Source organism: Sus scrofa, chromosome 4, assembly GCF_000003025.6.
Source record: "Sus scrofa isolate TJ Tabasco breed Duroc chromosome 4, Sscrofa11.1, whole genome shotgun sequence".
NCBI classification, from domain to species: Eukaryota; Metazoa; Chordata; class Mammalia; order Artiodactyla; family Suidae; genus Sus; species Sus scrofa.
In genome coordinates, this window is record NC_010446.5 from 19,133,714 (window position 1) to 19,147,168 (window position 13,455).

General features: G+C 42.2%; 1 protein-coding gene across 6 annotated transcripts in view; it reads right to left on the bottom strand.

Moving 5' to 3' along the window:
• Positions 1-13,455, bottom strand: part of DEPTOR (DEP domain containing MTOR interacting protein) — a 210,623-nt gene that overhangs the window by 164,205 nt on the left and 32,963 nt on the right. For all 6 annotated transcript variants that reach the window (XM_021090558.1, XM_021090555.1, XM_021090554.1 and 3 more), the window contains exon 4: positions 12,721-13,182. In XM_021090558.1, coding sequence (XP_020946217.1) covers positions 12,721-12,842 — 122 coding nt within the window. In that variant the 5' untranslated portion in view covers positions 12,843-13,182. The remainder of the gene's footprint in view (positions 1-12,720; positions 13,183-13,455) is intronic.

Consider the following 13,455-nt stretch of genomic DNA (forward strand, 5'->3'; position numbering starts at 1 on the left):
GGTAAGAATAACAAAAATAATACATCCTCTGAAAATAAGTAAAATATAAAATGCATAAATTGGTTAAAAAACAGTGTAACTATATAAATATGTTCTCACAATTTGTTACATCTTATGGATTCTTCAATATAGGCACATTACACCATTCTAGGTGATGTGATAAACAAGACATTATAGACCTTACATTGTACCACGGAGAGAAATGGTTGTTAATAATACAATTGTAGAACTATATTATTTAATGGTACAGTGGCATTATTTAATTATAATTATCATAAGTTCTTTGATGGAGAGGAAATCAGAATCAGATGTAAGACTTCAGCATTCCAAGAATGACGTCAAATGACCCCCTTCATGGTGGATTATGCACTTATTTACTATGAGATATATTTCTTCTCCAGAGATTCCTTGTTTGTGTATCATTTGTAGATTTTTGGTTTGCAGTTATTCTGAAGTTGTGATATAAGAGTCTATATGTATATGAGATTGTTTTAGGTTGTTGTTCTCTTAATTGCAAGTTCATCTCCAGTGTCCTGCATTTGTACCCACCTCTTCTCATGATTTCTGATTTTGGTGGTATAATTGTGTATGGATGATTTCATACCTTTACTGGTGAGCCTTGTCATTTGTGCAATTTTTGTTTCCTGTTGCTGTGTTTTCTTTTCTGCCTAGAGAAGTTCCTTTAGTATTTGTTGTAAGGCTGGTTTAGTATTGCTGAATTCTCTCAACTTCTGCTTATCTGTGAAGGTTTTGATTTCTCCTTCAAATCTGAATGAGAGCCTTGCTGGGTAAAGTAATCTTGGTTGGAGGTTTTTTCCTTTCATCACCTTAAGTATATCATGCCACTCCCTTCTGGCCTGCAGAGTTTCTGCTGAAAAATCTGCCAATAACATTATTGGGGTTCCCTTGTATGTTATTTGTTTCTTTTCCCTAGCTGCTTTCAAGATTTTCTCTTTGTCTTTAATTCTGATCAGTTTGATTAATATGTGTCTCAGTGTATTCCTCCTTGGGTTTATTTTATATGGTACTCGTTGTGCTTGCTAGATTTGAGCGAGTGGTTCCTTTCGCACATTAGGAAGTTTTTGGCTATTATCTCTTGGAATATTTTTTCTGTCCCCTTCTCTCTCTCTTCTCCTTCTGGCACCCCTATAATATGGATGTTGGTACATTTAATATTGTCCCAGAGTTCTCTGGGACTCTCTTCATTTGTTTTCAATCTTTTTTCTCTTTTCTGTGCTGCATCCGTAATTTCCACTAATCTGTCCTCCACTCTCGCTTATTTGTTCTTATGCCTCCTGTATTCTGCTGTTAGCTGCTTCTAGTGAGTTTTTTATTTCAGTTATTGTATTTTGCATCTCTTCTTGTTTAAGTTTTATATCTTGTATCTCTTTGCTCAGTATTTCCTGTAAGTTATTCATCTTTGCCTCCAGTTTATTTCCAATGTCTTGCATCATCTTCAGCATCATGGGTGGGGGGGGGAATGTGATTTTGTGTTTTCGTCCTCGTAAAACATGTAACATTTTTAAAGAATTGCCATAGTGACTTTAAGGAAACACCTGGTAAAACACATGATCATCTCTGTCCAGCTTTTAGTTTTTTGGTTTTTTGTTTGTTTGTTTTTACTGATAAATAGAATGTCCATCATTAACACAATGTGGTTTCAGGTCATGAATTCTACCTTTTTGTACACACACTTATTAAGACTAAACAGGGTATAGTTTGAGATTCTCAAGGGTAAAGAGTTTCTCTTGTTTTGCTGATCTTTCTCACAGCAAGTAGTGTAACACCTGACATATAATAGACATTTAATAAACATAAATTGAGCACATGAGAAATGGTAGCACCCACCTAAAATAGGTTTGTGCAAAGAAATGAGCTCGTAAAAGCTGATGTATAATTGCAAAAAGTCACAGTTTTGTCTTCTTATATCATAGTTTCACATTTGCAAAGAAATAAAAGATTTGTGTTTTGATTATTTTCTGATATGCTAAACTATTTTTTCCTCAAAACAGCCTATACTAAGAAGCTTTCTTTCCCTTTCCCAAAGTAAACACACAAGCAAGCAAAAGATTCCTAGAAATGGTAGAAGATTATGCATGAACTGTGAAGTGACCTTTGAAAGGGAGAGAAAAATTGTGCGTGTGCGTGTGTGTGTGTGTGTGTGTTTGTGTGTATGTGTGTGTGTCTGTGTTGTGGGGAGCTGTCTGGTTGGCTTGTGGCATCCACTCCCCAAGCCACAATCTCACTGGTTCATGAATAGGCACATGATCTAAGCAGTCCAATCAGCATGAACTTGAGGAACTGTGTTTGGAATCCTGGGTGGAAATGTCCCCTTTCTCTTCCTTCTGGATATTATCATGAGCCAGGGTGAGGTCTGAAATTCCTATCCCACCACTGACTTGTAGATGAAGCCAACCAAAGAAAGAACTGACACATGAAGGTGCCGCAGAAGAGAACAGATCTTCAGAGATTGAATTAAGCTTCAAGTCATTGCATCTTCTGGATTTCCAGTTATGGCGATCAATTCATTAAGCTGATTTTCTGTTTTTTAAACCAAAAGCATTCAAGGATGTGTGGCTATGACAGATGTATGTCTTAAAATTCATTAAATGGTATATTTCATTGTACATAAGTTTTTTCTCTAAAAAAAAAAATAGTGTGTACAAGCTAGCAAATTTCATGTTGAAGATTTTAGAAATATATTATTATCTGCAACTTACTCCGAAATGCCTGGGGAAAAGATGAATGGACAGCTGATAGCAAGACAGTTATGAGAGGAACCAAGCATGGAAGACTGTTTCTTGTGCAATCTAAGTGGTGGACAGAAGGGTGTTTGCTGTAAATTTTTTTAAACTTTTCTGTATCTTTGACTTTTTCATAATAAAATGTTGGGGTAAAAAAACTCTAGTTCACTCTTATTCTTTATATTTGAATGTCCTTAAATACTTTGTGATATCTTTTGGCTATTATAAGGATGGTAGTAGGACAAGTGTATTTTATCCTGGCAACCAAGGTCTATTCATCTTCTTTCATAAAGACAGGTTCTACTCACTGTTATGTTTGACTATGAGAGTCTACAAAACAGTTATTCACAAAGTAAATTCTAACAAATGTGAAGGAAAATGAATCGTGGTTCTGCATCAGCTAACTGCCTTAAAACCTCATCTCTAAACTGATTTTTGTTGCCAGTTTTATTTATTTTATTCATTTATTTTTTGTCTTTTTTAGGGCCGCACCTACGGCATACAGAGGTTCCCAGGCTAGGGTTCTAATCGGAGCTACAGCTGCTGGCCTACGCCAGAGCCACAGCAACGCCAGATCTGAGCCGCTTCTGTGACCAACACCACAGCTCAAGGCAACGCCAAATCCTTAACTCACTGAGTGAGGCCAGGGATCGAACCCTCAACCTCATGGTTCCTAGTCGGATTCGCTCCCGCTGCACCGCAACGGGAAGTCCACTGTTGCCAGTTTTAAAGAAGAAAATAGTACAAGTAGGAGTTTTGGTGAAGTCTTATTTTATCAACCTTATTAGAGCTTTACTAAAGATGATATAAGGGGCACTTGGCACCTCAAAGTAAAACACAATCATATATCACCACGGGGAATAGACCCTTGCTTTTTGCAGAGAATACATTCTGTGACAGTCTCTTTCATTTAAGGAAAAGTTAAAGAGTAAGATAAGTAGAACTTTATAAAAACATTCAATGAGGAGTTTCTGCTGTGGCTCAGTGGTAACAAACCCAACTAGGATCCATGAGGATGTGGGGGTCAAATCGGAACTTTGCTGCCGGCCTACAGCAACGTGGGATCTGAGCTGCATCTGCAACCTACACCACAGCTCACAGCAATGCCAGATCCTTAACCCACTGAGTGAGGCCAGCGATTGAACCCACGTCCTTATGGATACCAGTCAGGTTCATTACTGCTGAGCCACGATGGGAACTCCTGGGAACTGCATTTTAAATAGAAAACGAACCCAGCATCCTCAATAGAAAATGTGCTAAATCCTTTCTTAAGATGGACAAACACTCCTTTCTTAATACATCCATTTTGTAAGACTGCACTTTTATACACTGGTTGTTCTTAAACCAGCACCTCATTATCTATCTGACACTACCCCCTTCCCAATCCCCCCACCTTTTTTTTTTTGGTGGACACACAACTCATAGTGTATTCCTTCAGAATTTTACAACTTGTTAGAAAATGACCAAATTTCACACACACACACACACACACCAACCAACCAACCAACCAAACAAAAACAACCACAAGGACTAACCTAAACTTAATGAAAATAGGACAGACTGAAATGAGGCTTTCTCTCCTAAAAAGAGAAGGGTCATTTGTTTCCCACACTTTAAGTCAAGATCAAACAAGTTACTGAGCATGCTGTACTAGGATTGGTCCTTCTGAATCCTACCTAATCTGCCACAAAGCACACAGTTCAGTTCTCTGCAGCGCTAATAGTTTCAACCACCCAAGGGAGAGCCTCACAGAGCTGGATGATTAAAATAAGACCAAGACCTAAGTGGGTGTTGAGCCACGGCTTACCTCAAAGAAAAGAACCTCTGGGTAAATACCAGGATCAGAAATCTGTAGGTACAAGTACTGTAGGGGAGACAACATCATCAGGATTAAAACAAATCAACAAACCAACACCACCAACAATAACAAAACCACAAGAAGCAGATAGAGGTTCCAAGTGGAAAGACTTGAGCCGTTCTCTGACGACATGAGATGCTACCTCCCTCCTGCTCTGCAGCTGCCACGGGCTTTTCCAGCTGGAGGCCCTGGCCTTTGTCCCCTCTCGCCGCACCCTGGCAACAGCTGTCATCAGCAAACTGCCCAGATGCAAGGATATCTTGTCCCCGACTTTCAGGTGTGTATTCTCTCTCCATCTTGCCTCTCCCATTCAACCTTAAAAATATCTGAAAGGCTATAGAAAAGAGGGGTCATCTGAAAAGCCAAGTAAATTACTGCTCTCTGTGAACCATCCAACATGGAACTATCTCAACCAGGCCTGAGGAAAATAGCTCCTGTTGCCCCTGCTGGCACTGCCACAGGGAACAGAGGCTGGCAAGCAGGCTGTCTGATCTGCTAAGCTCTCTGCGCCCACTCTGTCTCCACTAAGTTCTCTGTGCCCACTCCACTGTCCCAACATCTAATAACCCATAGAAATAGTCACTGACATAAGCTGCCAAGTTTGGCGAAAGCTGATAATCCTGGGACAAGGATCTCAGATGTGGAACCCACTTCTCCTTGGTAGATCATGAGGAACACAGCAAAGTGGGATGACTTACTATGTGGAAGAGGGCTGCTGACTGTTTCCTTTGACTTTTCCAAATCACCAAACTCATAGACACCAGTCATTTAAGAGCTGCCACCTGATAAAAGGAAGTAAGTACCTGATCCAAATGAATACTAGAAATAACAGGAGAGGAGAAAAATCATCTGTTACCTCTCGTTCTCTCTCTCTTTTTTTTTTTTTTTTCTTTTTTCTGGCTGCACCTGTGGTGTATGGAAATTCCCAGCCAGGGATCAAATCTGAGCCTCGGTTGCAACCTACGCCACAGCTGTGGCAACACTGGATCTTTTAACCCATAACCTGCTGGGCCAGGCTGGGAATCGAACCCGCACCTCCACAGCAACCCAAGCCACTGGAGTCAGATTCTTAATCCACTGTGCCACAGCAAGAACTCCTCACTTTCTTCTTTTGAGATGTATATATTTAACTTATTTTCAGGTTTATTGATTCCAGAACCGACAGAAGCCATAATCTAAATATCAGCATTGGGTATTTATTTATTTGTTTTTAAAGCTGCACCTGCGGCATATGGAAATTCCCAGGCTAGGGGTCGAATCAGAGCTGCAGCTGCCAACGTGCACCACAGCTACAGCAATGCTGGACCTGAGCTGTGTCTTCAACCTATACTGCAGCTCATGGCAACACTGGATACTTAACCCACTGAGTGAGGCCAGGGACTGAGCTCGCATCCTCATGGATACTAGCAGGGTTTGTAACCTGCTGAGCCGCAATGGGAACTCCTAGCATTGGCGTTTTTAGAAAAGTAATCAAAATCATATTATTCATGAACAATTAACACTGTGGTCCTTTCAAAAATAGGTTTACATAGGAAGTGCATAAAGGTGTAAATTAATTCCTCAATGATTTATTGAGCACTTACTAAGCATCTTCCATATGCATGAATGGTTTTTGCAAGTGACAAAGTACTTTCCCAGGCTCTCACTCCAGAGGAGAGAGGAGTCTTCACTGAGCTTGTTAAGTGCCAGGACGGTGCCCATTCCCCTCACATCCAATATATGCAGCGGAAAAGATGTTCATAGGAACAGGATCCGTAGGTGGGAAAAGCCTCTGATACAAAGGCAGTTCAACACGCTACACAAGGCTCCTCTGAGCTGACTCCAAATACAGTGACTCTCCATTTCCTAAAGTCCCCCCCCCCTTTTTTTAATCTGAACAGGCAGTCATTTCCTAAAACACTGGAATATCCTCTCTGCTGTTTAGAAGAAAAGAAGCATACTCCTTCAGCTTGGAGCCCTACATTTTAGTAGCAGCATCTGGGCAGTAGCTTTCTGGCTATTCCTCTAGTTACAGTGTCTCATAGGGCTAAGCTTCCATATTAGTGGTCATCAGTGAGGGACCCTCTAAGACATCCTCTAGGACAAATTTCCTCAAGTTCCAAGTGCAAGAAAATGAACTATAATTGACCCTTGAACAACAGGGGTTTGAACCACTCAGGTTCACCTATACTTGGATTTTTTTTCCATATCAATACTACAGTACTACACAAGCCATGATGGGTTGAATCCATGGATGGGGACCTGGGGATACAGAGGAACAGCATATACAGAGTCTGACTATAAAGCCCTACCGGGATTTTTGACTGTGCAGAGGGTGGGGACCCTCACCCCCACATTGTTCAAAGGTCAACTGAATTTCTCCTTGTTCTGTTCTGTATCTCTGAATTCCTTATCTCTCTCCTTGTTCTGTTCTGTATCTCTGAATTCCTTATCTCATATTTACTTTATTATAGATTGGCCTTGGGTTCCACAAGCTGACTTTTACCTTTATCTGCCTACTGCATTAATGTTGGCAAAGCTAGCTCAGAAAAACGACTCAATATTGATTTCAACGTGTTTTTAAAAGGCAATAGCAAGGCTGTAAGAGTCTGGAAAGGCAGTCTGTTGTAGCAAAAAGGCAAATACATCAAACAATTTGCAAAAACTATAATTTCCTACAACTTAGCTAAAACTAAATTGCTTTTAGGGACCCAGCTTCAGTGCTGGGATGAGACTGTGGTAATTAGCATATTTGGTCTAGGTAGATGAGCATAACTGAAAAGCCGGAAACGTTCTCTCTCTTAATTAAGCATTCCTCATAACGTTCTTATTTCTCCTCCCCACCCGACTCCCATCCTCACAGCTGGCAAAATAGCGAACTGCCATTTATCTTCCCATTAAAATGATTATAAAGTCAGAATGAGTGGAATTCAAATGAAGTTTTCAAAAGCACATGGCTAGGGAGACCCAGTTTAACAGTTGGTGGAGAAAGTGACCATTCTGTCTTGTCAAAACATAAACACTTCTAGAAATTAATTAGCTTTTTCCCAACAGAAGGCGAAAAACCCATTTGTCTGCTCGCTTGTTTGCAAAAGTTAACACACCAGGATGTGATAGTGTTAGACACATGATTCTGTTTTACTCTGGTCTTATCATGACGCTTCTCAACTCTCCAAATTACTCACTGGAGACACCATTAAATTACCGTCTAGCATCCTGCTTACAAGCAAAACCTCTCAGCTCTAATACTTGCTGGTTGAATCATCTATGGCCAGCTAGCTTACATTCTCTGTTCCTCAGTTTCTCATCTGTAAAATGGGGCTAATAAGTGTATCTTCTACACTTCTTATTAAGGGCATATACATAGATATATGTATACACTTTTGATATTATATATACATGTGCATTTAGTAATAATATATATGAGCACTTGGAAGAGTCCTTGACAGGTAATAACTGCCATGTAAGTGAGAATGTTATGATTATCATGTCTGCAATTATCACAGAATAGGGATATTCTTGGCTTTCTTTAAATCTTCTATTACAAACCACTTTCCTGCTGAGGAGCTCCAGGATTGGCCTATCGAAGAAACCTAAGGTAGATTTTGGATGCTGTGATCAGAGTATCATAGCGATAACTGCATGGCAAATTTCAAAACAAAAGATTTATATGTAAAACCTATAAAATAACTAATAATGTGAAAAATCATAGAATGAAACCCCACAAATATGAATGATGTATATAAAGTCAACTCTTTTCAAATTAGGAATGTTGTAAGATGATTTTCTTGACTATGGCCTCTATGGCATCTTTTCTCTGTTTTATATGAAGAATAATGCCTACAAAAAGCCATATTAAAATATGGTGTGGTAGTATTATTGAGTTAATGATAAGTACATCACTTTCTTTGGCCAATCCAAAAAGATAGCAAAAATTTTCCTTGACATCTTGTCTTCCATCACGCTACCATCATCCAAATGCATTTCTATGACAGTTTTCTTGAGATATAATTCACATACCGCAAAATTCACCCATTCAATGTGTATAATTCAATGGTTTTAAGCATATCCACAGAACTATGATATCATCACCACCATCAATTTCAGAGCCTTTTTCATCATCCCAAAAAGAAACTCTTTAACCATCAGCAATCACTCTCCACTCCCCTTCCCCACTGCAGCTGGCAAGCACTTTCTGTCTCCATTGATTTGCCTGTTCTGGATATTTCCTATAAGTGGAGCCTTACAATATGTGGCCTTTTGTGACTGTCTTGGTTCACTTCGCATAATGTTTGTTAAAGTTCATCCGTGTTGTAGCATATGTCCGCACCTTATTCCTGAATAACACTGCCTTGCCTTGTGTGGATACATCACATATTACTTATCCTTTCATCAGCTGATGGACATTTGAGTTGTTTCTGTGTTTGGCTATTGTGAAAGACGCTGCTGTGAAAATCTGTGTACAAATTTTAACGTGGACATACATTTTCATTTCTCTTAAGTATATACCTAGGAGTAAAACTGCTGGGTCATATGGTAATTGTATGTTTAATCTTCAAGGAAATGCCAGGCTGATTTACAAAGTGGCTGCATCATTTTACCTTTCCAATAGCAGTGTGTAAAGGTCCCAATTTTTCCACATCCTTGCCAACACTTGTTATTATCTGTCTTTGATTATAGCCATCCTGAAGCTGTGAAGTGGTATTCGAAGGCATTTTTAAGAAGCAAAAACATGCAAATACACTGGGCAAGGAAGTAAAATCTTTCATGACAAGAGAAACACAAAAAAGATTAGGAAAAAGATCCTGCAGTCAGGAGGTGTTTTTCAGTCCGTTACTCAATTTCATATCCTTATGCAACCAGCTGCTCTTACCAAAGTATGAGGATTATGGAGCCAGCACCCAATTTCACATCCGGAGATTATAATGATCTTAACAACTACTCCTGATTTATTGATTTATTTTAACAAAGTCCCTTCCCACACTATACCCCATTTGATCCAACACCACAAATCTTACATGGGAAAATATTATTCCCATTCTGTAGGTGTGGCACTGAGGCCCAGAGTGGCTGACTCGCCCAAGCAAACAGTTAAAAATAAACACATATATCCATATATGCATAAATAAATATTAAATAAAAAAAATTCACAGAACTGGTCTTGAAAGCCAAATTTAGCACTTCAAATCCTAATCCTAGTTTCTCTTTGCCTCATCTTTGATGACCAGAAAGTAATGGAAAAGAAAGAGCAGGCAGAGAGGAATTGTGTGTGTGTGTGTGTGTGTCTGTGTGTGTGTGTGCGTACACACAACACAGAGGCAGGAGGCCTGGACAACATAAATGCCCCACAATCAGCCTGTGAGAGAGCAGTGAGGGATGCAAAAACATGTGACAGTAACAATAAGGACTTTATCCTCACTGTTTATAAGAGGTTCCTCCAGTAATCAGGCAGCCAGTGGCATACACGACCACTTAAATCCCTAAATTCTAATTATTACACTATCTGTATTTACAATAGCATATTACCTATACTAGTCATTCAAATATATGTACTCAACCTAGGATGGATGAGATTTTTAAAAAGCAATGATGACACTTTTCCAAAGTAAAAGTAAATGACTAACTCTTTTTTTTTTTTTTTGCTTTTTAGGGCCACACAGGACATATGGACGTTCCCAGGCTAGGGGTTGAATCGGAGCTGCAGCTGCAGGCTTACACCACAGCCACAGCAATGGGGGGGGGGTCCGGAAATCCAAGGCACATCTTTGACCTACACCACAGCTCAGGGCAACGCCAGATCCTTAACCCACTGAGCAAGGCCAGGGATCCAATCCGCATCCGTATCCGCATCCTCATAGATACTAGTTGGGCTTGTTACCACTGAACCACAACGGGAATTTCCTAAATAATTAACATTTACGAAGCCTCTTATATGTAGCATCTCCTCGTTTAATTCTCACAAAATTCCTGCAAGAGAAGTGGACCAGAGGCACGGAGAAGTTGTAAATTGTCCTCAAGTCACAGGACTAGTAAATGGTGGAGACAGAATAAGAACCCTGGCAGCCTGGTTCTGTGCCTTGTGCCTGAACCACCAATCTTTCCTGCTAGATCCTGCTCAGCTGGAAGTCATGTGTGATGAAACACAGGGGCCAATGATATTCATTAACTCCAGCAACCATTTGTTGAAAGCTCATTAATACTTGAAGCCCTAGGGAGAATTCTTACAACACCACCATGAAGTGCTTATCGTCATTGCCTTTTTGCAGGTGAGGAAACAGGCACAGAGAAGAGAATTAACTTAGCTATTACAGAACTATAATAGCTAAGGCTGACATGACTGACACTTACTACATACCAGGTTCTGTTCTAAGCACCCATCAAATTAATCCTCCTTACAACACCAGGTAGGTTCTTCCATCGTTCTCAGTTAAGTAATATGTCTTAGGTCCCAGTCTTGTAAGTAGCAAACACAGATTTGCTCAGGCTTTAAAGCCCTTCTCAAAACAAGATTGATTTTTGGCAACAAAGTAGCTGAGCAGAAATTCACACCCAGGTCTATAAATCTTGAGAGAGTCCTCTACCTTCTCACAGACACACTAAGCCTGGCCCTCAAACCTACTGCAGTGCAGAGGGGAGGGGTGCCAGGGAAGAGGGGACTAGCCAGGGCTCAGGAGTCACACAAGGAAAGGGCATTTAAGCATTTCCAAGGAGGAAGTGCTTTCTGCACAAAGAGAGGCACCATGCAAGTTATTATTTTGAAGGAAGTGAAAAGGACCCGATTGAGGAGTAACTAAATTATTAAAGTGTTTCAAACTGAATCAGAAAAGCTTTATTTTGACTTTTTTTCAGTTAGGAAATATCTTGATGGAAAACAAGCTTTTATTCCCTTGAATGTTGACTATACATTAAAAAATCATCAAGGAATAGAAATGTGCAGTTTGCCTTTTATAAGATTACACTCACTTCAGACCTCCAATATTTACTTTTTCGATCTAAGGGCAGCAAGCAGGGTGATTATTAAACCTTTAGGGATCTTTGCAAGATTCCCTCTCCTTTTGGTCCCGAAACACAGCATTTTAGAAAGCAAATTGAGCCTGGAGATTCAGACCAAAAAGTAGAAGAAACAGGAACTCACGCCCTTGTGATGGGGCCAGGGGCCGGCATGCAAGTTGTAGCTCAAAGGCTGGAGAGACAAGGGTTTTTTTTTTCCCCTGGCAAACTGATTTATGACCACAAGACAGGCAGCTGCGGAACCGGTCAGACCATAAGTACGATTCTCATATGTGAACAGAGAAGGACCAAGATTGCATAGGAGTGATGCGGGGATCTGAATCTGGGGGTCACTGCCTGTCCCGAGCATCTTGAGACTTGTCAAGTACCGATTCTCGAAGCAGCCGGGGGCCTGATGGGCTCTGCCACCCAAAATGTACGCGCGGGGGAGTTGGCACTGCAGCAGGGCAGCGGGTCAGGGTACCTCCACGCCCCCTTGCGGACCCAAACGACCATTGACAAGAATCTACTAATTAAGCGACAGGTACCCTGTTAGAGAAATGTTCTCAGTTTAGTCCTTACAACAACCTTACAAGGAAGCTGCTGTGATCAATCCCATTTTACAGATGAAAACACTGAGGCTCAGGGGACTGAAGCAAGACTTGCAAGCAAAAAGAGAACCTTAAGTGAAGGCGACCTTTGGGCTGGCTCCTTTTAATCTAGAAGTAAGAGGCTGGGGTTGAAGCCGGCTGGAGGCTCCCCGCCGGCCCCATTCGCTCTGTGGACGGACTAGGAGAGGGCTGTCAGCCAGGAGGCCTGGCAGCGCCGGGTGCCCCGGTAGAGGGGACGCGCGCGGTCGGAAGCAGCGCGTCTGCTGGACGCAGGGCTGCAGCCACTGGGCGAGGACGCAGCTAGCACCATGCGCTCGCATGCATCCGTCTCGGGAGCTCCGCTCCAGTCCAGAGTCCAAAGGGCGCTGGGCTGCAGCAGCTAAGCCGGGGGCGGCGCCGAGGGTCCACGCGCCCTTAGGCGTCCCGGAGCCCCAAGCGAGTTGCCAGTCACTAGCCACGGCGCGCGTGCGCGCGGGACTTCTGCAGACACTGGCGAGCAGTGCCACGGCGAGCCCCCCGGCACAGTCCTTCGTCTTACCGTAGCTGCTCCCCGGTGACAAGGACCTCAGCCATGCGCTCCAGCTCCCTTTGCTGCGCTCCGCCACTCCCGCTAGTGCTGCCGTCGCTGCCGCCGCTGCCAGCGCTGCTGCCCTCCTCCATGGTCCGGGCTGCGCCGCTACCACTGTCTTTGCTGTCCGTGGTGGGTTCAGGCGTTAAATCAGTCTGCCCTCAGTGAAGCCTTCCCCGCCATCTTTGTTAGGGGCAGTCCCGTAGCTGGGACGCGATTGGCTAGAGAGGGAATCCCTGTGGGTAGGCTGAGCCACTCGGCGAGTCCGCCCCTGAAACTCCAGCTGGGGGGCGTGGCTGGAGTCCCGCGTGGTCGGGGGCGGGACCGAAGGAGGAAAACATCAACATCTGGGCGGGGCGTCGGTTCGGAGCTAATCATGCTGGTTGAGGTCGAAGTCCTGAGTGCCCTTTCTTCTACCCACACAGCTCGATCCTGGGGACAGGCAGGGAGGTTATTAGACGACTGTGGAGGCATTTCCATTATTATGTCCACGCCCCAAATTGCCAGAGAGTGAAAGTAATAAATATAGCTAAATAGCGAACAATGAAGGATGTACATGTCAATGCAGGGCTTGAAGAAAGTAATCAGTCTTTTTTGGTCTAACCTCCTTACCAAAGTCGCTTGCTTACCTCATGATGTAATCAATAAAGAACTCTGGCTGGGAATCAGACAGACCTGAGCTCCAGCTCCACACCTATAATTTCC